This window comes from Cygnus atratus, chromosome 3, assembly GCF_013377495.2.
Source record: "Cygnus atratus isolate AKBS03 ecotype Queensland, Australia chromosome 3, CAtr_DNAZoo_HiC_assembly, whole genome shotgun sequence".
Classification (NCBI taxonomy): domain Eukaryota; kingdom Metazoa; phylum Chordata; class Aves; order Anseriformes; family Anatidae; genus Cygnus; species Cygnus atratus.
In genome coordinates, this window is record NC_066364.1 from 19886407 (window position 1) to 19910390 (window position 23984).

At 39.4% G+C, this 23984-nt stretch overlaps 1 protein-coding gene across 3 annotated transcripts in view; it reads left to right on the top strand.

Moving 5' to 3' along the window:
• The window catches only part of PXDN (peroxidasin), an 86923-nt gene that overhangs the window by 22480 nt on the left and 40459 nt on the right, over positions 1 to 23984 (top strand). For 2 of the 3 annotated variants that reach the window (XR_004778107.1, XM_035543069.2), the window contains exons 2-6: positions 3091 to 3162; positions 4287 to 4358; positions 16509 to 16580; positions 23105 to 23176; positions 23646 to 23717. Coding sequence is in view for 2 of the 3 variants with exons in the window: in XM_035543069.2 (XP_035398962.1) it covers positions 3091 to 3162; positions 4287 to 4358; positions 16509 to 16580; positions 23105 to 23176; positions 23646 to 23717 (360 nt within the window). In the remaining variant the exon portion in view is untranslated. The remainder of the gene's footprint in view (positions 1 to 3090; positions 3163 to 4286; positions 4359 to 16508; positions 16581 to 23104; positions 23177 to 23645; positions 23718 to 23984) is intronic. The other variant, XM_035543070.2, reaches the window with a different exon arrangement.

Sequence of the window (23984 nt, forward strand, 5' to 3'; positions counted from 1 at the left end):
CTTTGCTGTGTGCTCTTTGGCATCTGCAAGCAGAGCAGTGGGACCCAGCCCACTCGCAGGCACTGGAGCGCGCCTCCAAGGGCGTCCAAGTGCTAAATTGTCAGCGTGCTCCCTGGCACGTTCTTGGCCCCAGCAACCTCACGCTTGCCCGATCATTTCCTGCTCGTGCTCCATGACTTAGCACGGAGCAGATGACACAGGGCCAGGAAAGTAATGTGGGAGTCGTCGGTTTACGATGCATAGTTGACGTTGTTTGTAAATGAGAGCAAAGAGATAACAATATTAGGAAAGCATTTAGGGAGGTCAGGCAGAATTGCTCTGAAGGAAGATGCTTAGGTACTGGAACAGAAGACCAGAGTATTCAATATAAGAAAGTCGCAGTAGCCTCCTTTTCCCTAAAAGTATTTTTGTGTTGTCTAGGTATAATTTAAGGGAATAAATATTTTCACTGTAAATATGTAATAAAGGCAACAACCTGAATTAGGAGGCAGGTATACTAAATTTGTTCATATCCTCTATGTACAAGAAATGAATACATTACAGTTAGTTTTAGATATTTATCCAAAAAATATTATAGTATTCTAAAATCCCATGCTGTCACCATAAATGCATTATTTTTATTGATTGTTTCATTTATTGTTTTCCTTTCAGTAATATATGGTAACTGATGAGGAAGGGAAAAAAAAAAAAGACAGTCAAAAACTGAGGTGGACTGCCTCAGGCTACTGCTTCCACCATCCATTGCCATCTGGCAGGTAGCAGGATTTGGACGTCAGGATGGATGAGCTCCAAAGCAGAGCACACAGCAGGGATTCAGTTGGTTTGTAAAAACAAAATGAGGGAAACCCATAAAGGTTCTCATAAAGAGAAGCAAATGGACAAGGAACAAGCTTTGGGGAGTAGGAAAGGAGGCAGCATGGTTGGGCAGGAACTAGACTGAAAAAGGGGCAAAGAACCTCATCCTGATGATTAACCACATGATTTCAGCAACACAAAATATACTTGTTCTGGATTTTTATGATCTGTATTGTAATGGCCTTGCTGAATAACCGGTAGTTGTTCAGCAGTCCAACACAGTCCTTATTTCTGCCATCCTTACTCCAAGGTGACAGGTCCCAGTGCCCTGCTTGCAAGTCAGCTTTTTACTCCTGGTAAGCTTTTTGCTTCTGTCCCCTAAAATGTAGTTCTCAAAGCTGATCTTGAACATGGTCTGTACCATGGGAGATTGACATTTCAGGCCTGAAGAACAGTGCTCCTGTTTTGTGTTGTACATGCTTTTTTTACCAGTCTGATACGGCATTGTTGGTTGAGGCTTTTTGTTGTTTTTTACCCAAGCCTTTATTGACTTGAAAAACTGTTGGCTCTCTGGTAGTTCCCTGTCTCACTGCTGTTCAGTTAATTACTTCCACTTCTCAGGGATTTATAACTTCAGGCTTGTTTCTCATCTCAAACATCCTCCAGAATATTTTTAGTCACTCCAAACTTGTCAGCATCTATATGAACCTTACTTTTAACCTTACTTTTTCCTTCTACCATCATTGTCTTGAACTATTTAATACGTTATGGCAGATTTCTGCCCAGTTCTACTTGATACAGCCTTTCTGTTCAGTAACTAATCTTATTCTCTATCTTATTTCCTACCAATTTTGTTTTACACTTGTTTTACAGAAATTTCCTCCAAGCCATATTTCTCTGGTTTGTTTATATAAATGGCCTGTATCAAAACCCCAAACTAATGTGCATAATGTATACTCTGATTTCCTTATCCATGGTTTATTATCTTGTTAGATAAGGAAATTAAGACAGTTTGAAAGAAACTGTTCTTCAGAAATCTACAGTGGTCATGAATTAACATTTTTTTGTTCTCTGTGTACAAGAAATAGCTCATGAAGCATAATTGTAACAATTCAGAGAACAAAAAAGGGGAGTATTCTTTATATTTGTTATTTGAAGCAATTGATAATGTTTGTTCTAAGAATAACAGTGCCATAAGCATGGTGGTCGTGATCTTTCAGATTTTACTTACTTCCATTTGCTTCCCTTCTGTTTGCTTGCCAGAGATGACGTGGTCCTGCTTTATGCACATGTCCTTCATCAGGTGCTAGGGAAGATGGCAGACCAGATCTGGTTGTCTTCTTTCCTTGCAGTCCCTCTCTCACTTTTGTGACCTTCCAGGAAGCCAACTCAATTTGCTAATCAGGCAGAAAATTATTTCCTGTTTTTCATTTGTTTGTTTTGTTTTTAATTATTTTTATTATTTTATTTATTTTTCCTTTTGCATGGGTCTGTTGGTCATCAAAATGAGTTGATTGAATCTGTTTCTGAGCATCTACAACTCCATGTCACTGCTTTCTCTTCAGCATCTCACTTGAAAAATCAGAGTTTGCTTCTTGGAGAAATTCTCATTAAGCTATGAATATAGCTGGAAGCTGAAGGTGGTGAAGACATATCAAAAGTTAGGAGAAAGTATAATTAAAGAAAATAAAGAAATATAAAATAAAAATATAAAAGAAAAAATATATAAAAATATAAAAGAATATAAAATAAAGAAATAAGAAAATAAATTGCTTCAAGCAACTGGATTTACAGGTTTTAAAAGCAGACCAACAGAAGGCACCTATGCCTCCTTATCCAGAACAGAAGAGTGGAGTAGCTTAGAAGTCTTGAAAGCTGTTTTTTCTTTTTTTCTGAGCTTTTTTCTGATCTCATTTTTTTTCTAGAGTTTTACTCCATTATTTACAAGCAGCTTTCAGAATATGAAGACAATTCCATTGAGTGAAATACAAGCCAACATCCTATTACAAGATGCTTCATTGTGGAAGAGAATATCCTTCATGAACACAGGTTTAGCCTAGATGCAGCCTTCAGCATTGACTGCTGAGGCTGTATTTGGTGAATCCTCTGCTAAACCCTGTCAAACTAGAATTGTTTTGCTTCTGCCTTCATCCACATTTAAGGTTTATGGATGGAGGCTGGTCACAGTGGTCCCCAAAGATTTGTGCTTAGTTCAGTTTTTCTTATGAAAAAATACATCATTTTTGTTTGTTTGCTTTGCTCTTAATAACATGATTTTTTTTCTTTATTCTGCAGAGATCTAAGATTTAATAGGATTAAAGAAATCCAGCCCGGAGAATTTAGACGGCTTAAGAACTTGAACACACTGTAAGTTATTTTTCAACCCTAAGGCCCTTTTCCCTTTTGATTTAATATGGTTAACTTGATACTGTGCCAAATTTACTCACATTTCACAGGTAAGTAGTCTAACAAATTTCAGTTCTAGTATTTACACAGGTGAGGGAAATAAGGTTTAAGTCCAAAGTATTTGAAAGCAAAACCAGGTATATGTCTGTTAAAATAAAAAAGGAAAGTATTTGCATCCTAACATTTTATTAACATTAAAACATTCTTTAATTGCAAATACAAAAAAATACACAAATTTACTATATCATTGTTTCTAAATTGTGATAAATATTTTAGTTGTAATATCCCATATGATTTAATATGTAGTCACAACAAAACTGTTCAAAGGTTCAGGTGTTCAATTGTGTTGCAGTTACAAAATATTTGATAAGCTCTGTTTCTAATGTTTTGAACTTTCTTATTCTAATACCAGCCAGGATGGCAGAATTTGGAAAGTTTTGATCCTACTGAGCTTCCTTTTGAGATCTCAGTTACTATGTATGTATGTAAAGAGAAGACCATGTTTTGTAAAAGACATTTTTTACGCAACCATAATGCAACAATATGGGCATTATAGTTTTTTTACTTAGTATTTCCTTTGTCATTCCTTCAAATATCACTTTTGAAATGGCTGCGAGCATGTTTCTGATGGATAACTGCACGTTTGTGAATGCAGACAGTTATGTTCGTGTGTGATGTGAAGACCTTAGTACACAGAACAACACTAAGAAATATTCAGGGAAAGTCACTTAAATGCACCTGCTAATGACAAATCTTTGATAATGTCAGTTTTATCAAATTCAACCCTCTGGGTAATTGTGGCACCAGGATTTTATTTTCCTTCATCTTAGATGTCTACAAAAAGCAACATTATTTCAGTTTTTAGATTTTTTTTTTATTTCTAGTTTTTCCAGACTTTTCTCTTGCAAGGCAGTGACTGAGGATCTGTAAACACTTAGCTGTTTTTCTTCTGGCAGTTACTGTTAACAAAAAAGTCTTTTGTTTTGTTATTTCTTTTATGTTTTCATGCTGCATTTATACCGTTACACATTTTTTCATACTGTTCTTGTATACTAAAATAAATTTTTCTTTATTTCTTTTTGTAGGCTTCTAAACAACAATCAAATTAAAAGAATACCTAGTGGGGCATTTGGAGACCTTGAAAATCTGAAATATCTGTAAGTTAAATGAATGTCACTTTTTTGTATCAATACATAACTGAACTTCTTCATTGGGAAGCTTTTTAATCTGATATTGAGTTTTAATCTGATTTACTCTCTGAGGTGATAAACTGCTTTGAAAATTAGTGAAATTAATTTATGGGGCAGGGACAACTGTGAACCTGTTTCTGTAAGTAGGTGATTTGAAATTTGCTAGACTTCAACATCTGTTTGTATGCAGTAGATTTTGAAAGACTTACTAGTTGCTGTTAACTATATGTAACTTAGAAATAAGAGAAAAGTCAAACAAAATGAAAAACTACCTATATGATTGACCATGAGGTTTGTCTTCAGGCAACCTGTTTATTTTGAGAATAAAATGTTAAATAAATAAATGTTTTTAACAGACATATCAAGTGTATTAATTATCCAAATAAGCAAAGAGCACCCCAGATTGTTATTTTCATGTGTAAAAAGACTAAAGTTGAATAATAACTTGTCATGGATTCTCAGCTGTAGTCTCTGGAGTCTTCCTTATGTAGTATCACATACAGAAGTCTCACTCTATTTTCTTGGCATATTGGTCATTGTTAAAGTTCTGTACAGAAAAAAATGGTGACTTTGAGATTTCAATGTTTCAGAAACAATTCAGATATTTAATTTTCCATATAGTTTTTAAGAATGCAGCCTGAATGTACCTGTAAGGGTTTGTAAGAAGCAAGGAAAATAAAATTCACATAAATTTATGCAGGTATGTTTGTTGGCTTCCAAAGCTGTTTGAACACATTTCCTGGTCTTATTTTTATATGTGTTGTCTTGCAGTAATAAAGCTGTGTATTCTCCATAAAAATGGAGGAAAGAGAATATTGAACAGAGCATCCCTAATAAATTATTAAAGTCTATGATGATCTGTTATTTTTACACACAAGTTTGTGTGGTCAATCTGGTGCTTTGTAACTTGAGATACAAACTATTTAGTAGTGGAGTACTTAAAGTCTCCTAATTCAGGATGTCTAGGTTTCTTTCCATAGCCAGCAGCTATGCAGAAATAGCCGTTCTAATTATTAGAATAATTATTATTAATTCTATTTATAATATTATTATTCTAATTATTAGAATAATCTGTTAAAATTAGTTCATTATTTTCACATGCTTGTTTTTGCAAAGCTGTAGTAAATCTGAGATAAAACTGAACTATGCTCTCCATTCAGTTTAGTAAAAGACTGAAAAGAGTTAACTGAATTATAATATGCTTGTTTTCATATACTTATAATACTGTGTATTAAATGATACCTATATGGCTCAGTGGAAGATTGTTTTCTTTTCCTCTTCCCTGTAAAATTTGAAAACTGAATTACAGTGAGCTCTTCTTTAAAAATATTGCCTATTTTTTAAAATGGACTTTAAGAGGATGTTTTTGCCTATTTTGATGGCTGTGAAATGTTCAGCAGGACTGTACGACTGTAGCATTATAAAAGTGCTGGTACTGGACAGATATCAGCACAGAAGGCTCAAATGTACCAAATGAATACAGTTTAGCTGTGAAAAGTTCAGTTGAGTAAGCACATGCTAAGTGTATTCTATGAAACAAAGGAAACAAAACAGACTTTTTCCCAATAGAATCAACTGCAGTAGAAATTAGGGGAAGAGACTATATTATTTCCACAAAGTTATAAGATTGTTTGGAATCTAGTATTATGTAGCCAAATCATAGAATATCCCGAGTTGGAAGGGACCCATAAGGATCATCAAGTCCAACTCTTGGCACTGCACAGGTCTACCCAAAAGTTTAGACCATGTGACTAAGTGCACAGTCCAATCGCTTCTTAAATTCAGACAGGCTTGGTGCAGTGACTACTTTACTGGGGAGCCTGTTCCAGTGTGCGACCACCCTCTTGGCGAAGAACCTCTTCCTGATATCTAGCCTAAACTTCCCCTGCCTCAGCTTTACACCGTTCCCACGGGTCCTGTCACTGGTGATAACAGAGAACAGGTCACCTGCCTCTCCACTCCCCCTCGCGAGGAAGTTCTAGACTGCGATGAGGTCCCCCACTCAGCCTCCTCTTCTCCAGGCTGAACGGGCCCAGTGCCCTCAGCCGCTCCTCATACGTCTTCCCCTCTAGGCCCTTCACCATCTTCATCGCTGTTGTGGTTTAGCCTGGCTGGCAGCCAAACACCACACAGCCATTCGCTCACCCTCCCCCCTCCCTCTCCGGGATGGGGGAGAGAAACGGGAAAGTGAAGCCTGTGAGTTGAGATAAAGACAGTTTATTCAGACAGGAAAAATAATAACAATAATAATAATAATAATAGTATTAATAGTACTAATGTGTACGAAATAAGTGATGCACAATGCAATTGCTCACCACCCGTTGACCGATGCCCAGCCTATCCCCGAGCAGCCGGCCCCCCCTCCACCCCGGCTAACCACCCCTATATATTGTTCAGCATGACGTCAGATGGTATGGAATACCCCTTTGGCCAGTTTGGGTCAGCTGTCCTGGGTCTGTCCCCTCCCAGCTCCTGCTGCATCCCTAGCCTGCTCGCTAGCAGGACAGAGCGAGAAGCTGGAAAGTCCTTGGCTTGGTGTAAGCACTGCTCTACAACAATTAAAACATCAGCATGTTATCAGCGCTCTTCTCATTCTAATCCAAAACATAGCACCCTGCCAGCTACTAGGAGGAAAATTAACTCTGTCCTAACTGAAACCAGGACAATCGCCCTCCTCTGGACACTCTCCAACAGTTTAATGTCCTTTTTGTACCGTGGTGCCCAGAACTGCACACAGTACTCGAGGTGAGGCCGCACCAGCGCAGAGTAGAGCGGGACAATCACTTCCCTCGACCGACTAGCAATGCCGTGCTTGATGCATCCCAGGACACGGCTGGCCCTCCTGGCTGCCAGGGCACACTGCTGGCTCATATTCAACTTGCTGTCAACCACAACCCCCAGATCCCTCTCTGCGGGGCTGCTCTCCAGCGTCTCGTCGCCCAGTCTGTACGTATAGCCAGGGTTGCCCCGTCCCAGGTGCAGGACCTGGCACTTGCTTTTGTTAAACTTCATGTGGTTGGTGATCACCCAGCCCTCCAATCTGTCCAGGTCTCTCTGCAAGGCCATTCCACCCTCATCTGAGTTCACAACTCCTCCAAGTTCAGTGTCGTCGGCAAATTTGCTCAGAACACCTTCTAGTCCTACATCCAAATCATTTATAAAAACATTGGAGAGGACTGGCCCTAAAATGGAGCCTTGAGGGACCCCACTAGTGACCATCTGCCAGCCAGATGTGGCCCCATTTACCACAACCCTTTGAGCCCTGCCCGTCAGCCAATTGCTCACCCATCGTATGATGTTTTTGTTAAGTTGTATGCTGGACATTTTGTCCAGTAGGATCCTATGGGAAACCGTGTCAAAAGCTTTGCTGAAGTCCAGAAAGATCACATCAGCTGGTTTCCCTTGATCGACTAGATGGGTGATCTTATCATAAAAGGAAATCAAATTTGTTAGGCAGGACCTACCCCTCATGAACCCATGTTGGCTGGAACCAATGACTGCATTGTCCCCCAGGCGTGCGACAATAACTTCAAGGATCATCCTCCATAATTTTACCAGGCACTGACGTGAGACTGACAGGCCTGTAATTGCTAGGGTCTTCTTTCTTACCCTTCTTGAAAATTGGCACAACATTTGCCAGCTTCCAGTCTACTGGGACCTCTCCAGATTCCCAAGATCATTGAAAAATAATTGAGAGAGGTCCTGCGATGACGTCAGTCAGCTCTTTAAGCACCCTGGGATGAATCCCATCCGGACCCATGGACTTGTATGGATCCAGGTGGAGCAGCAAATCCTGCACACGTTCAGGGTCGGTTGGGAGTTTGTCATTCCCACCGTCATGGTCCTCCAGCTCAGGGCCAGCTCAGGGCACCCTGGGTCCCGAAGCCCATCGTCAGCGTTGAAGACAGAGGCGAAGAAGGCATTAAACATCTATGCTTTGCCTATGTCATTGTCTGTGAGGAGACCCTCCCCATCTAGTAGCAGACCTATGTTTTCTTTGGTTCTCCTTTTTCTGTTCACATATCTAAAAAAACCTTTTTTATTGTATCCCATAGACATGGCCACCTTCAACTCTAGTTGGGCTTTGGCCACACGAATTTTCTCCCTACAAACACGAACAGCATCCCTATATTCCTTCCTCGTCGCCTGACCCTCCTTCCAGCAGCCGTACACTTTCTTTTTTTGCCTTAGCTCCAGTAGAAGATCCCTGGTCAGCCAGGCCAGCCTTCTGCCCCGCTTGCCTGACTTCCGATATTTTGGAATAGCCTGATCTTGTGCTTTTAGGAGGCAGTGCTTAAAGATGGACCAGCACTGACGGACACCAATGCCTTCAAAAGCAGTTTCCCAGGGGACCTTGCTGACTAATTCCCTGAGCAGCCTGAAGTCTGCTTTCCCCACATCCGGGGCTGAAGTTTTGGTGGCAGTTTTCCTTCTGTCACCATAAATTCTAAACTCAACCACTTCATGGTCACTATGACCGAGATGGCCGCCAATTGCCACGTCTCCCACAAGACCCTCTCTGTTCTCCAGCAACAGATCTAGGAGGGCACCTTTCCTAGTTGGCTCACTTAGCACCTGCTCCAAGAAGTTATCATTTAGGTGCTTTATGAACCTCCTGGACTTGCTCGTGTCAGCCGTGTGGTGATCCCAGTTGACATCTGGCAAGTTAAAATCCCCCGTTAGGACGAGGGGAGTTGATCTCAAGGAATCTCTTAGTTCTGCAAAGAATAATTCATCAGCATTGTCGTCCTGGCCAGGTGGTCGGTAATAGACTCCCACAACAACATCCCCTTTATTTGTTCGTCCCTTAATCCTTACCCAGAGGCTCTCAACTTTGCTGTCACCAACTTGAAGTTCCACACAGTCCAGCCCATGCTTCACATACATCGCCACCCCGCCTACGCTGCCTGTCCTTCCTAAAGAGCCTGTAACCATCTATTGCAACATACCAGCCACAGGACTCATCCCACCAGGTTTTGCTTATGCCGATGATGTCGTAGCTGTGGAACTGGGCCAAGACTTCCAGCTCATCCATTTTATTCCTCATACTGTGTGCATTTGTGTAGAAACACTTCAAATGCGCCTCCCTACAAGCAGCACCTTGTGGAGCTGACCGAAGGACCTCACTAGCACACAGTCCCTCTGATTCTAGCGCACCATCCCTTAGCTTGTCACCGGCGTGCCTGGTTCTATCCCCTTCCCCCTTCGACTCTAGTTTAAAGCCCTATCTATCAGCCCAGCCAACTCCTGAGCAAAAATCCTCACCCCTCTCTGAGAGAGGCGCATCCCATCTGGTGCCAGCAGGCCTGGGGTCACATAGACCTTCCTGTGATCGAAAAACCCAAAATTCTGCCAGTTGCACCAGTGCCGAAGCCACTTGTTAATGTGACAAGTTTGCTTGTCAGCTTCGATCCCTCCTATCGGAAGGACAGAGGCAAACACAACCTGTGCCCCTGATCCTTTAAGTAGTCGCCCCAAAGCCCTAAAGTCCCTTTTGATCGCTCTCGGACTTCTCGTTGCTACCTTGTCATTACCAGCCTGAAAGACCAGTAGCGGGTAGTAGTCAGTGGGCCGTACCAGGCGCTTGACTTTCCTAGTGAAGTCTCTCACCCGAGCCCCAGGGAGGCAACATACTTCCCTGTGGGTAGGGTCCAGTCGGCATATTGGGCCCTCTGTCCCTTTCAAAAGGGAGTCCCCCATGACAATAACCCTTCTTTCTTTTCTGAGAGCTGATGTAGCAATGTGGGGGGTAGGGGACCTTGCCTTAGGCATCCTAACCAACCTCGACGAGCTTTCGCCTGCTTCATTGTTCTGGTTGTCATGTTCTAGAGCTTCGTACCTGTTATATAAGCATAGATGGGAAGGTGAGGTGGGCAGGGACAGGGCTCGGCTACCCCCCCAAACAGGAACCTGCCTCCATTCCCCTCCTTGGCTTAGGTCCCCTCCTGCTGCCTGGCAGGATAAGGGAACTTTTGTCTTCTGCGTAGCAGGAGACATTTGTGCTATGGCAGGCTCGTGAGTCTGTCTCAGAGAGGGCAGAGTACACCTCCACCAGTCAATTTCCCTCTCTGACTCGCTGATGCTTCTGAGCCTGCTCACCTCCTCCCGAAGCTCCGCTACCTGGCTGAGCAGCTCTTCAACCTGGGCACACCCCCCACAGGCATACCGCTCGCCGCTGCTGTCGGATACCGACAGAAGACTCGGGCACACCCTGCAGCCCAAGACCTGGACGGCTGTGTGTTTCCCCGAGCCCTCCGTCTGAGTAGCCACATTGGTGACAGCGGCTGGAGAGGCCGCAAGAGATGCGGAGGCCATGGTTTTCTGCCTGGTTGATACCATGGCCAAGTTCCTCGCAGGCAGGTTACACGTACCGATGCGAAAGACCGCCGCAAAAGACCGACGAGAGCTCCTCCCTCCTCGCCCTGCCTGCGCGCACTGCCACGCCCCGCCCTTCTGACGCGCCACGCCCTGTTTGCCCGGCCTGGTCGCCGCGCTCCCTAGGGGCTGCTTTTGAACGGCCGGGGAGGGGGCGCTGCTGGCTCCGCCTACGCCTCGTCAGCCTCCCTCGCGAGGGCTGCCGGGTCCTGGCGGCTCCCTCGGCCGCGATGCCGGAAAAAAGCCCTGCCTGTGGCGATCCCCTGCTCCGCTGCAGAACGCGTCTGCCCCGGAGCAGATCGCCTCGGCAAGAGGCGATCATCATTAATCATCCAGAATAATTGTGGGTTTGGGCAGCGTGATCCTATGGATATTTGCAAACACAACTTGTATTCTTCTATTTCATAAAATGAGATTATTAGCCCACGGTGTTACATGTGTCCTTATGAGAACTGAGGTAATGGGTGGCAGATGGTTTTGAAAATTTAGGCTTCACAGGCTCTAGAAAGTCTGTCATTTCTCAATGGCTTTGATTTAGTGAAATATATTTATTAACACTTACATACATTTATATAAGGATGTAGAAAATAGTTGCAAATATATACTGCTATATAAAATATGCAAGTATAAAACATAATACAGCATATATATAATAAAAATTTAAAAAGCCAATCTATGAGAGACGTCAGGGCCCATTCCTGTGTATTTACTGTAGATCAGTTTTAGCTTTCAGACAAAACTTTTACAAGGAAATCTCAAATAAGCCTCAGAATTGTCAAACGCTTTTTTGTGCTATTCGTTTCTGAAACTGAGCTTATAGCTTTATGAGGTGTGCCTATTTTCAGAATTATCTGTCTGGAGAAAAAATTGTAAAAGTTGGTCCTTAAATTATAAAAACAGAACTATTCACATACGATTTTGGATGCTTATTTTTTTAGAATTATTTGCTTTCTTTTTCTTGATGTAATTGAAATTTTTACAGTTATATAAACATGTTCTGAAGTTCTATAAACATAAGTTTTTCATGATCTTGCTGTGCTGTCTGTGGTAATAATTTGTCTGAATCCATATACCAAAAGTCGGAAAGTAATATATGTCATTATCCTTGTTTTGCTATGAAACCAAGAGGTTTCTTTCTGTCCTTCTGCCTTTCTTTCTTATTTCATGTACCTTAGTATTGGCAATCTGGTTCTTTAGAAAGGATGAAAAAAGCATTAGTAGCTTGGACCTCATCCATAATGTAGTTTCTTTCTGCACTTTGGTAATTCTGTATAATGTTTTTGTTCCCCCTTTTGCAAAGGATAATGTAAACACTACTGTATAAAATAAACTTCTAAAAAGTTGTATTAATATGAGCAAAAAAATTGGTATATGTTTATAATGCTGCTGCATATACAAGCATGTTGTTGCATGATGTATATGTTACACTGAATATATTTAATTGACTTCCCGTGACTTATTCAGTTTACTGAACAACTTTATGCTTATTCAGTTAACTGAGTTAGTTATTATTGAAAGGGGAGAAAGAAAAACTACCCAGCCTTTTAATATAGCTGTAGGCAGGTTTGTGGAAACTGTGTAAGATCCTTCACGATCCTGAAAGTCAACAGTTTATTCTCCAAGACAGAGGACAATCGGGAATTGAAGGAATATGCTTTTGACATATAAGAAGACGTGTTAGAAGATCTGCGATCAGTAGTGGGAAGAGTGAGGTTAAGACAAAAAAAGAAAGGATTGGGGGAGGAGATATGGAAAAATGTAAAATATAGGTTAGCAATTGCAAAGAGCTTTTCAGGTAAAGAGAGTGTATTTTACTGAGCAGTAAACTAGAAGCTAGTGTGAAGGAAGCGATAGAAATCATAGAATCATAGAAGGGTTTGGGTTGGAAAGGACCTTAAAGATCACCTGGTTCCAACCCTCTGCTATGGGCACAGACACCTTCCACTAGACCAGGCTGCTCAAAGCCCTATCCAACCTGGCCTTGAACACTTCCAGGGATGGGGCATCCACAGCCCCTCTGGGCAACCTGCTCCAGTGCCTCACCACCCTCACAGTAAAGGATTTCTTCCTAATTATCTAATCTAAAACTACCCTCTTTTAGTTTAGAGCAATTACCCCTTGTCCTATCACTATGATCCCTGAAAAAGAGCCCCTCCCCAGCTTTCCTGTAGGCCTCGTTTAGGTACTGGAAGGCCACTATAAGGTCTCCCCCAAGCCTTCCCTTCTTTGGGCTGAACAACCCCAACTCCCTCAGCCCCTCTTCATAGGAGAGGTGCTCCAGCTCTCTAATCATCTTTGTGGCCCTCCTCTGGACTCTTTCTAATACTTCCTTGTCCTTCTCGTGCTGGAGGCCCCAGAGCTGGGTGCAGGACTCCAAGTGAGGTATCACAAGAGCAGAGTGTATGGGGGGGAATCACCTCCCTTGCCCTGCTGGCCAGGCTTCTTTTGATGCAGCCCAGGATACACTTGGCTTTCTGGGATGCAAGCACACATTGCTGGCTCATGTTGAGCTTCTCATCAATCAACATCCGCAGGTCCTTCTCATCAGGGCTGTTCTTAATCCATTCTCAAGTTGTATTTGTGCTTGGGATTGCCCCAATCCAGATTCAGGACCTTGCACTTGGCTTTGTTGAACCTCATGAAGTTTGCACAAGCCCACCTCTCAAGCCTGTCCAGGTCTCTCTGGATGGCATCCCTTCCCTCCAGCATGTCGACAGTTTGGTGTCATCAGTAAACTTGCTGAGGGTGCACTCAATTTCACTGTCCATGTCACTGACAAATATGTTAAACAGCGTCTGTCCCAGTACTAACCCGTGAGGAACACCACTCCTCACTGATCTCCACCTGGACACTAAGCTGTTGACCACAACTCTTTGACTTGACCACCAGCCAATTCCTTACCCACATAGTGGTCCATCCGTCAAGTCCATGTCTCTCCAATTTAGAGATAAGGATATCATGGGGGACAGTTTCAAAAATAAAAATGGAGAATAAAAACTATTTTGGCAACACTGTTGAGGCATGTTCATTTAATAAAAAGTGGAAAGGTCAGAAATCAGACATGACGAAGTGACACTACGCAAATAGTAAAAGGGAATTGAGACTGTATGGAACATATCAGTTTTGGAAATACCAAGAGGGAACATGCAGCAAGATTTGTTTTGCATTTGGTGAATGAAGCAATAGTGCAAAACAGAAGATACATTGTAGGTTTGCCAAACTGCAGATTCGCTTACCTCACCCTTCCCAAAATCACATTACATCACATGTGCTTCTGTGCCTTCTGCCATTTTTGCTGTCACGGTCATGTACTTTTTCTATTCAACTAAATGAAAGTGTGGTTATCGTATGTCACAGGACATATATACTTTTTTTTGTAGTTTTGGGGTTGCTGAGGTTTCTCTGTGGTTGGGGGACATGCTGGACTGAGGTCAGTTGACTGTCCTGCATTTGAGGGTTTTCTGATCAACGTGGAAAAAAATTGTAGTTTAAAGCTGAATCCTGAATAAAGTCCCGCCACTAGGGCCTGGTAAGAGCTCCAAATGTGGACAAAAAAGTTCCCGACAGTATGATGGTAAATGTCTGAAAAACTGCAAAGTCATTATTCCAGTCTTTCACTAACTGACCCTTGTTCTTCACTCTGCCTTACTTGGTCTCCAGAAAAAATAAATAAAAATTGCAGCAGTGATTCTAATAAAACTTTTTTTGTTTGGGGGGGGGGTCAGATTCATTCTATTTCTTGAATAAAATTTGTCAAATGCAAATGCAAAATGCAAATGTCAAGATGCCTTTAGATGTCAAGGCATCTAAAATCAGTCTGGTTCCTGTTTCTGATCAGAAGTTTAGGACTCAGAGGAATAAGGAATTTCCAAACTGCTAGACAGGGTGTATTAAGAATGGTAAATAGCACTTTGGTTGTTCAGTCATTGAAATTTGCTAAGGAGTGAGAAGAAATGGTGTATTTAAAATACTCACTGAAGAAAAAGGTAGGAATTTAATATTGTATAGACAGGAAAATTAAAGAGATTCAAAATCATAATGACTATGCAATATTACTGACCCTTAAATGAGTTCGTAAATCTCACACTAATCTAAACACACATTTGAATGAAAGGTTATGAAAGGTTTTTGTTTTTGTTTTTGTTTTTCTGTTTGTTTTTTTTTTTTCCAAATAGAATAAAAACTAATCCCACATCCAAAATAAGCCTGATATACTTATTCTCTTTCTTTTCAAATGATTTTCTATTTTTTATAGGCATTTCAGTTGATGGTATTATTTTTTCTGGTTTAATTTGTTCTGACTTTTGGACATTTTTAAAACCTCACAATTTTTTGCTTGATAGTTATTCTGTCATTGGAGAAGCTGTACTTTTTTTGTTCAGATGCATGTCTATGGTAATTGAGAACTCTTGAACTCTTGAGGACTATTAATTTATTATTGTGTTCAGATCTTGTCAAGTGGAAAACTTTAGACTCAATGGAAAGACACTATATCGTCCCCCAAAGTTGTCTTGAGGTACCATCAGATGCCTACAACTTTATTTCTTGTTAAGGCCTGCTGTAAAGTGTTGGCCTTCAAGTCAGTGTAAAAGCTGCCACTGGCTCCAGCAGGGCAAGTATTTTATCTGTTGCTTTAATCATAGAATGGCTTGGGTTGGAAGGGACCTTAAAGACCATCTAGTTCCAAAGATGTTTGCAGTGTTTCCGATAAGTAACCAAAAGCTGTAACAATAGAAAAGCCAAACACACTACTAATAAAGCTAATAAAGCCATTTGTGGTACCAAGTCTCGTCATCCCTTTTTCATAGACATCCATGCCTGATTAACTCAATTTCAAACCATTTGTCAAATAATTGTGAGAAAGTTCTTACTGAGAACCTGTTCCTAACCTAACACAAAAAGAGAGTGGCAGAAACTCCCCATGCAGAAACTGCAGTTATCAGTTAAACTGTGTGATTTTTCTCAAACACACTTTCACTAAACCATCTGTACTTAATGTTAAAAGCTTAATGAACATACACTGATCCATCCAGAACCAGCGGATTTTTTCTGTGGAAAAATTATGGACATCACTTGTGAACATACTGGTACTCTGCATATGTTTATTCTGTTTATATTATCAATGACGACCTAAAGTCCATCTTTTATAAGTGATAAAACAAATATGCAATCCTGTTTTATTGATGCAATAGCAATCTTCTGACTTGTACTTTTTTTCTTTTGTAATTATTCAAAAGGTGACACAGATGGAGTTATCGAAATTTTCACTGTTCTCTAAATCGAGTCAAAAGACAAATTCCATCATAATATGAATATTTGTACCAGTACTCAGATGAAATGTTTTAAAGAAAACAAGAGGCCAGTGGCATCCCTGGTGTGTTCTGGAAAAGGCAGCCTGATGCAATTCTGCCCCATTAAATTTAATTTATTTTGACTTTTGGCAAGCCTATCAAGAAACTGAGGGGCAAAGAAGCAGTAAGTAATAACAGTGAGAACTGGGAAGCCAAAGACCATCTGGGTGACAGCCTACAAGGCCCCAGACTTTTGTTTTTCCTGGCAAACATTTGGGATGAATTCTCAAGGACAAAGTATTTTTATGTGTATGTGTTTAGTTTTTGTTTTGTATTTTTTTTCCTAATATGTAGTGGAAAAACTGTCTTCATGTGTCAACTTAATTCTTCTTTTCCACCTTCATGTAGCTCTTGTTTGTGTACTAATATTACTGATTGTTTCTTGTTTCAGCTATTTGTACAAGAATGAAATCCAGTCAATTGACAGGCAAGCATTTAAAGGACTTGCCTCTCTAGAACAACTGTAAGTGCCTTTTCTCTTCTGTGCTGTCATCTGCATGGTTCCCCTGCAGAGGAAAAGTGCACGTTCTGATCCGTACATCCTGCCTGCATGCTTTGCATGTCTGCCCTCAGTGGGTTGTTAGTCAGAGAGCCCCGTAATCATCTGCATGTGGAAAAACAAAATTGATCTCTGTGTCAAATTCCTCATTTCTGTGTTTGTCTTTTATTTATTTTTTATTTATTTATTTATTTATTTTGCATTCCCTGTGTCCATATACGTTATGAAATAGCTTTGACAAAGAAACAGCACAATTGTGGAAAATGTTGAAATCTAATGTGTATTGCTTAGAGAAAGATTTTGATTTCATTTCTGTAGGTTTTATAATATTGTAATTCCTTTGACTACAGCAGTTACTTTGTTTTTTAGTCTAACTAAAGCTGAATTGGTTTATTGAAGTTTATCTCAGTATCGTTATATTTTATAAACAATAAGAGATTTTAAAATTAAGACCTTGCTATTATTGATACATGTTAATGATTGCCATATACAGATGTTTAAAAAGTAAGAAAGTTCATTGTTTGTAATGCAGTTGTTGCAGTAATCTTTGTCTTCTAGAAAGATTGATTAGTCTTACACTTTTTCCTCTATAATGACTGAAGATGAATCTGCTGAAAATGAAAATGCAGTCAGTAGCACGACAAAAACTGACTGTATTGGTTCTGTTAGGTTTAACTATGTTTTCTTTTATAAACAGAAAGTATTAGTATGCATGATGGTATTGTTTAGGAAAACAGAAGGAGACAGAAATGCATCACTATTTCAGAACCTGACTGCCAAATAACAATTCTAGATGAGTCTTGTAGCATATGAATTTTGGAGGCTGAAAATCTCTTCTACTACGATATGAACCAGTTTCCTTCTTAGTGTAAACCTCTAGTAGACATTAGTGGACATAGTGTGTAAAATGATACTTCAGATGGTGTACAAATCATGGAAGCTCATTTTAGAAGGCAGTAGATGCCTTCTGAAGGAAGAGCATCTGCACAAAACAAAAGTGATGATTATAAAACATATATAAATGTCATTTGTTCCCTTAACACCTTTCTCTTCCTCTTCCTCCTGCTCTAGAAATGATTGCTACAGCATATTGACAGCAACTGGTAGGGCTTAGTTGCATGCTAATAGCAATTCTTGTTTTCTGTGTAGAATTTTAAACACTGAGGTGTATTTATTGAATCACTAATTCTTCAATGTTACTCTGTATAAAATCAAATTTTAAACAAAGTTAGAGTCTTGTAAATAGGTCCTGGCTGTACAAGATCTGTTTTATCACATTATCTTTGGAGAGATACTGTGTTCACAAGACCAAACAACACCTTCCCAAATTCTCCTGCTTCACCTTGGGACTGTGTCAGTTGTTCAGTATGACATTTCCAAGTTGCAGGCTACTGTGACCTGCACAAAAAATGTCAAAAGACATTTTGCAACCTGCATGCATTGGCTCAGCCAAATGCTCTTTTCCTTCCTTGCTCAGCAGAGTTCTCAGAGGAGAGGTTGTGGCTCCACACCTCAGGAGAACACACTTGTTTCACAGTAATTTCCTGTGCTCCAATGAAACAGAGTGAAACTGATCGTTGATTTTTTTTAATTAAACTGCACAGTAAGCACTTTTTTATTATTACATATATATTTTTTTCATTCTTCAGTAGTAATACTGGAGAGAAATTGTATGTACAGTTTGATTTAAGAGGACTGTTGCATGTATAAGGGAAGAAAAAGAAAAGCAGCCGCAAATACTGCTGGCAGTATCCCACTAAAACCTCCACGACAGAATTCTTTGCTGCTGATGTAGTAGAAATGTCTTTTTCCTCGGAAATTTCTGCCAGGATAATAAGATCTTTGAATCAGACTTTGAAATTCACTTGTGGTAGAATAAATTCTGAGAACACTTGGCATTTTTTTAGGTGCTTGTACACACTGAGAACTTGAGCCATACATATTTCGTCGCCTAACTCTTCAGCCATTGCAGAGTGTGAAGGGAGAAAGACATCTGTTTAAAAGTGATTACTTAGGACAAGTTTAGACCCCTCTGAACCTGCAGGATATATGTTTGGGTCTGGAAAATATGACACAAACTTGCAGGAAATCTGCATTTTTTGGAGCAGCAGCTTGAAATCAGCCAGGGTGCCTGAAAGGAAACCAAAGCTGCCTCTCTATGCCTACACCACTAGTGCATAGACCTCTAGTGTATAGACCACTGATTCCCACCTGAAACATCACAGATACCTGGCTTGGGAGGTCACAAGTTTTTGGTATTGGATCACAAATTTGAGCTCTAAGTTCAGTCTGTTCCCAGATGCATGTACTTGTTTGATGGCTTTCCTGCTATATTTTCAATTCTCATTTAAGAGATTTGCATGGGACAACATGCTTTCTCTGCAGTCCTCAACTAGTGGGAGTCCCAGATACTCACAGAATTATTTAAACGTTTATTCTTAGTGGAATACTAATTTCTCATTTTCTTTTAACTTTCACATTAACATACTATTTTTGTTCTTTGTAAGCTATTGCTAGAGTTATGCTGCAGATTGTATTCATATATACATATCTTTGGGGAAATTAACATATAAAAATGTTATCTTACATGCCATGATGCAGCTTCTTCTATTTATTTTATGTATTTCCTTCCTATGTATATTTCAGTAACTTTCAAAAGCTGCTATGATTTTTTTAAAGTTTTATATTACAAAGAGTTCCTGCTTGTTGCATAAACGTGAGGTTTTATGTAGATTTAACACAGTGGAGATTTAACACAGTGGATTAAAAGTCTTGATGTACTGCTAAAATGCTTATGGTAGGGAAAATGAGACAAAATAAAATAAAATAAAATAAAATAAAATAAAATAAAATAAAATATTTTGAGAGAAGGTATGTGAAGTACAGTAACTCTATTATTCTACAATAATATCAGCTGGGGTCAAGCATTGTAAATGGCTGGAATCTTGCCTGATTTTGAAAGTCTTTAAGTAACAGATTCAATAATCTCCTTAAGCATCCTGTTTGAGTACTTTATACCATTATTGTAATGTCTAATCTGAATCTCTGTCCTTGTGGTTTAAGCTGTTAATTCTTGTCATATGCCTGAGCAGGGCAGGAAAATCTGTTTGTTCATTCTCTTTCAAATAAACAAAATGGCAAAAAAAACCTGTTTAAATATTTAGAACATAATTGATATGTTACTAATGAATTTTAAGTACTTTCCAAAGAAGTGGCGATACTATTGGAAATGAACGGTTGGCATATATGATACAAGTAATCCTCTACAATAATATTATGAAGGAAGATAGGATCCGAAATTTACTCCTATGGAAGAAGAGAAATGCTACCGGTATTGAATTTTAATGTACTGTTCATCCTCCAAGGTTAATGATAACAAAGAAAAAAATCTGTGCTGTGCTTACTTGATCAAATCTTTATCTTCCTCTAGGTGTTTCTTTTATTTATTTTTTCTTTAAATATTTCCTTTCCTTCTGTTTCCTACTTGATAACAAATTCAGAATCAAAAAAAAGAAAAAGGAAGACAAAAATCTTTAAAAACTAGTCGTGCATGCTTTTTCTTTTAATTTGCAGTATGAAAGTATTTTAATACCAAATTCATTCCATCATACTGCTTTTTTTCAAGTGCTTGTTATACTCTGAACATAAAAGATGTCTCTAAAGACATGACAGTGTGAGATTATTTCTTGAATATGATTACCTTTTGGATGAATTTCCAGTCCAAGAAATTCTCATATTAATTAAAAAATAAAATCCATTGAAAAAAAAAAAAAAAAAAAAAAAAAAAACATTACTGTGCTTCGTACAAGAAAAGAATGAAAAGAATGTAAGTAAACTAAATGATAAAATGTGAGTTAAGAGTAGGTCATACAGCCAGGAATTTTTTATTCTTTTTATATTGTACTTATAATGCATGACCTATAATGCAGTATAGTTTCTGCCTCTATTTTTTTGCAGTTACATTTGTTGCTAATGGTTGTCTACATATTTAACACCTTATTCTGTTCATAAATAGCCTGAGACCTCAAAAAAGGCTGAGACCTTTAAAAACCTGCAAAGCCCTGCTTAACTAGTCATATAAGCAGTTCAGAGCATTCCCTAGCTGGGCTTCATTATTTGATTTTTGTGCTACTGCAGTCAGCATGGTTTCTGATGAGGTAAAGTTGACAGTTACAATGTGCTCCAGTGCCTGGGTTACTGCAGTTGTATCTGCGATGATCTGAGGGTATAAACAAGGCAAGGTTTGTAACAGAGGTATTGCTTTAATTAAACTGATTAATTTGGTTGGAAAAATGAGTTTTCAGGCACAAAAGCTATCCTTTACATCTTTACTTATTGTCAACTGGAATACTGAACAGGAGTTAGGAGGCATTGCTTTGGGTTTAATTAAATATATGTCACTTACACAATCTGAGAGAGGTGCCTTCTCTTTTTTTGTCTTTGCTAATATGGCTTCTGATTTGTGGACCTGGGGAAGGTACTGCGTGCTTCAGTGTGCCTGTTTTCCCCAACTTTATTTGTTCTAGTAGGAGGTATTACTCATGCATACAAATCTTGCCTTGTTAGTACCAAACAAATGCAAGAGATACATGAATGATAAAAATGCAAAGACAGTTAACTATGTTAAAACAGGAAAAAAAAAAATCCCTGCTTGCTGTACAGGAAGAAATGGTGCCTGGATTTCTTTTAATCCAAAAGTAAAGCTGCTTTAGGAGAAGTCACAAGTCCTGCTGCTGCCTAGCTGTGAGCTGCTGGTGTGGTGGAGGTCGGACTGTCTTAGACACCGTCCCTGTCCCACCAGCCATTCTGCAGGACTGGACCTAGATGGGGTCGCTCTTCTCTCCACTGTTGATTTGAATGAAACTTGCAGGAGGTAGCTGCCTTTGAGATGTCTGTCTTTTTAATTTAGATGAAGCTGGACAGTATTTTGAAAACGGAGCTGAAGACTGGCAGGAACAGCATGATTACACATTTCTTGCTTCCTTATGCAAACAGGATCAAAATCTGTTCTCACGATGATCCATGGCCACACGTTGCACTGGCAGTAAGCAGGCTTGATGCTCTGATGTGCCTGATCACATCCGTGCCGCTTTATTGGCTTTTTTATTTATTTTTCCTGCGGTCCCCATTCACTGCTGCCTGGCATCACTCGCTGGCTTGTGCTCTGGCCATGCTGCTGGCTGGGAGCTGGGAGGCTGCCAGGCACGTGCCTGGCATCAGCGCCCCACACGCCTTCCAGCGCGTGCCGGAACAAGAGCATCCACGGCCATCTCCTCTGGGCCCCGTGCTGTGCTCTCCACGGCAGCTGTGCGGCTCAGGTCAGGGAGCAGAGCAGTGCAGGGGAGCTCCCGTGGCCGCCTTCTTCCTACTTTTTTTGCTGTGGGATTGTTTATGTATTTATTTTTCAGAAGATTTGGTGGTCTGAGATTTTCTCTCTGTTTTGAAATGATGGGCTTTATTGTTCTTCAGCCTGTGGTGATTTCTACATATACGATCTCTCCAGATGTTCCCAAGTTTGTCAGAGGTAGCAGTCAGACAGGAAACTTTAAGAGGATACATTTGGATATAATAAGGATCTGAAGTCTATAAATCATTTTCACAATTCCATCAATTCCTTTTTGTTCTCTCCTCTGCAAAGCTGTGGGGTACCTACACAGCTCAGTCCTCACAGCCAGGATTGGTATGAGCCTGCATTTGAAGTCCTTATGAATAGCCTATTTCCACACCAGTTGCAGATTAATAATCTGGTTGATTACCCCGTTCCATTAAACTCTTTCCATGTTATGGGATTAATAGCTGTATGTATATATTGCTGTATAATATTAAGAGCTTACATGAGCATCAACAGAGCATCAACCAGAGTACAGCTGTGGTGGTGAATTGTACACTAGTTGCAGGGATCTATCTATCAGTCTAGGACTGATTCAGGTTTTATGCTATGAATTTTTTTGTCTTTTGAGCTGTTGAGAGACCTAGTAGCTTTAAATGCCAGGATTCATAGCATTCTCAGCATCTTGAAATTTTCAATTTATTCTTTATTACTGAAATATTCAATTTATATGTTATTCTACTGGAAACTATAAATATCTTTAAAACAATATGCAACATTTCCCTATTAAAATACTATTTTTCTTTCTTTTTTTTCGTATATGCAAGGATGAATACTCATGAAAAGCAGACTTTGCAAGAGTGCTCAAAGTAGTATCTCCAAAATCTCCAAAGTAAAGGTTGTCAGGCAGTTTTTTTGCAAGTATATGTGCACACACACACGATATATAGCAGTGTGAAATCTTTCTTGATTGTCACTTCCTGTATTTTTCATATTCTAATACAGAGTTCAGATGATATCAAAAGAAGGTTAAGCCACTGCATCATGGTCATCATTTAGATGTGTAAAACATGTAAACAGTAGCAAAATGCTTTATAATATTTTACCTTCATTAAGGAAACTGTTTCAGCATTTTTCTTTTTATTTGACATATTTTCAGGTATCTGCACTTTAATCAAATAGAAACGTTGGAACCTGAGTCCTTTACCCATCTTCCAAAACTTGAAAGGCTGTAAGTTTGTTTATCTTGGGGTAAGATGCAGAAGAGTCAGCTTGCTTCTTTGTTTGAATAAAATCAAATGTTCAAAATCAGAAAATAATGTTCTTATCATCCTGTAAATTATTTCTAGGCTAAAAATTTTATTTTAACTGCTAAGTAACTTTTGCCAAGAATATCTTTTTGGGCTTAACTTAGCAGAATGACTTTTTTTTTATTTTTGAGTTGCTCATTTGAATGCTTTTGAACTCCATTTTAGTTTTTTAGTTGTCTTATCATTCTATGGCTTCTTTTTTCCCATATGGGATCAACAAATATACCTTAGAAATTAGGTAAAAATTAGCAGTCAGTGGATTACTGGGAAAGGTTTTAAAAAAAATTGTAAAATTATTTTTCTGTGAAAGAACCTTAAGAATAATATACATGAAATGTGTACATGTCAAAATCTGAATTATTACATGCATATTTCTGTGTTTTTTAACAGATTTTTGCATAATAACAGAATAGCTCATTTGATTCCTGGAACATTTAGTCACTTAGAATCTATGAAGAGACTGTAAGTAAATTGAACTATTATCAAACTAAAGAAAATTTAAATAATCTAATTATACTGTATCTCATCTTGCAAAGTGTATCTTTCTTGACAAGGCTTTTCATTATGAAAGTGTTTTAAATATTAAATCATTTTTCCTAAACTGTGCTGCAGTTGTTTACTTACATAGAGTGAGACCATTGCTTCATATCCTACCATCTTTAGTGACTAATTCCTTTTGTTTGTTTCCTTTCTTCAAATTATTTGTAGACGTATGGTCTTGTTCACTAT